The sequence below is a fragment of the Ictalurus punctatus genome, chromosome 28, assembly GCF_001660625.3.
Source record: "Ictalurus punctatus breed USDA103 chromosome 28, Coco_2.0, whole genome shotgun sequence".
NCBI classification, from domain to species: domain Eukaryota; kingdom Metazoa; phylum Chordata; class Actinopteri; order Siluriformes; family Ictaluridae; genus Ictalurus; species Ictalurus punctatus.
The window spans coordinates 19,428,458-19,430,448 of NC_030443.2; the positions used below are offsets into that span (position 1 = coordinate 19,428,458).

The following is a 1,991-nucleotide window of genomic DNA, read 5'->3' on the forward strand; positions in this document are numbered from 1 at the left end:
TGGTTCCGCTGACATTCCGCAGTGTGTTACCCATGGACACTACGTGACTCAAAAATCCCAGAATGCAACGGGACTGGTGCGGACCGGCTCAGAAACATGCGCGTCGGCTCTTTTTCAGTATTAAACCGGACTTGTTTACCCGAACCCGAATAAATCAACTTGTTGAAGGTTTAAACAGTTCTCGCAGCGTTCGAAACCTTTTTTGTGATCTCCATCACGCCTTTTAGTCCGCCAGCGAATTTACCTCGGCCCGTTAACCCCGCCCACATTACATTACTCACTCAGTTCCCTTTCCTGACGTGCGTTCTGCCGTTAGTGCGCTCGCTTTAATCCGATACTCTCTCAGATCTGTGTGTTTGTGAGGATGTCGGAGGTCACATGACAATGTGGTCACATGACATGGCGGATGTAGTATACCTGTGGGTACTGTCACAGTACGCGATTTCGGACGCAGTAAACGGATGACACCAGGCTTTCTGTCGAATGGCCACGCCCCTTAGTGCTCTGTAGTGACGAGCTTGGCCCCACCCCTCAGTGCTCTGTAGCGGTCAACCTGACCCCACCCCTTAACCCGGTCCAGAAGTAATCTTAGCCCCACCCCAGAGCTCTCTGTAAATGTCAGCTGGAACATTAGCCCCGCCCCCGAACAGCCTTCCAATCACATCTTCCCATTTACAAATCCGTGACATGATCCCTTTTTGGTAAGAGAAGAAGACCATGGCGTGTACCGTCTCCAGGACACGCACCTGCTCCGATCACCTCCTCGATCTTCACGCAGGAGACGTCGATCTCTTTAGCGAACTCTCTCACAGCCTCGTTCGGGTCCTCGTAGGTGAACGGGTCGATGTACACCTTCACACCTGAGAGAGGGAGAAAACCAGAATAAATTATACACCAGATAAACACAGGAGGAGGAAGAGAAAGAGAAGACAAGGAAGAAGAAAGGAGAGCAAAAGAACCCGAGAGAGAGAGAGAGAGAGAGAGTGAGAGAGAGAGAGAGAGAGAGAGAGAGAGAGAGAGAGAGAGAGAGAGAGAGTGAGAGAGAGAGAGAGAGAGAGAGAGAGAGAGAGAGAGTGAGAGAGAGAGAGAGAGAGAGAGAGAGAGAGAGAGAGTGAGAGAGAGAGAGAGAGAGAGAGAGAGAGAGTGAGAGAGAGAGAGAGAGAGAGAGAGAGAGAGAGAGAGAAGAAACAACCGGGGATGGTATTTGTACATTCCATCTAAGTGTGAAGGACAAATAAAATACATCATCCTCTGTGTGTGCGCATGTGTGTGTGTGTGTGTGTGTGTGTGTGTGTGTGTGTGTGTGTGTGGGTGGCCGGATGTGTGCCAGCGTTGGCAGGTAGGTGTGTGTATGTGTGTGTGTTCTCACCTTGGCCCATGAGGTACTGGCCATTTTTATCACTAAGCTCTGGATCCTTCAGACGGTTCTGTTTGCTGCAGACACACACACACACACACACACACACACACACACACACACACACACAAGATTCATTTTGTTTATAAAATGAGGAGCAGCTGTGATATGGTTATGTAAACCTAATTTCTCTCTCTCTCACACACACACACACACACACACACACACACACACACACACACACACCACTTTATTCACCTCCGAGCCGAGTTTAATTGTTCTCGGGTGTTATATAATATATATTAAAGTTATATTTATTATAATTTGTGGACGGTATATTAAATGTTATCAAGCCAGTAAGACACATAGTACACAGTGTCACACGACCCCCCCCCTCCCTCTCCCCCTCCCCCCCTCCCTATACCCACCTCCCTCTCCCTCCCCACCTCCCTCCCCCTCTTCCTTTTTATCACTCTATCTGAGCTGTGTTTCAGTTTGCCTGTGCAAATAATTTCAGAGCATGACGTCCGGATCAGTTTCATCTCTCCGTCTCCGTCTCCCGTGATCTCTCTATCCCCCGGTCTGCTAATGTCTCTCTCTCTCTCTCTCTGCTCTTCTTTCCATGTCTTCCTTC

At 49.1% G+C, this 1,991-nt stretch overlaps 1 protein-coding gene across 1 annotated transcript in view; it reads right to left on the reverse strand.

Moving 5' to 3' along the window:
• The window catches only part of LOC108260128 (ephrin type-B receptor 4a), a 7,787-nt gene extending 6,282 nt beyond the window's left edge, over positions 1-1,505 (reverse strand). The window contains exons 1-2 of the mRNA XM_053677212.1: positions 1,370-1,505; positions 729-860 (exon numbers count right to left, since the gene is read on the reverse strand). Of these exons, the coding sequence (XP_053533187.1) occupies positions 729-860; positions 1,370-1,379 (142 nt within the window). The 5' untranslated portion in view covers positions 1,380-1,505. The remainder of the gene's footprint in view (positions 1-728; positions 861-1,369) is intronic.
• Positions 1,506-1,991: the final 486 nt, after the last annotated feature.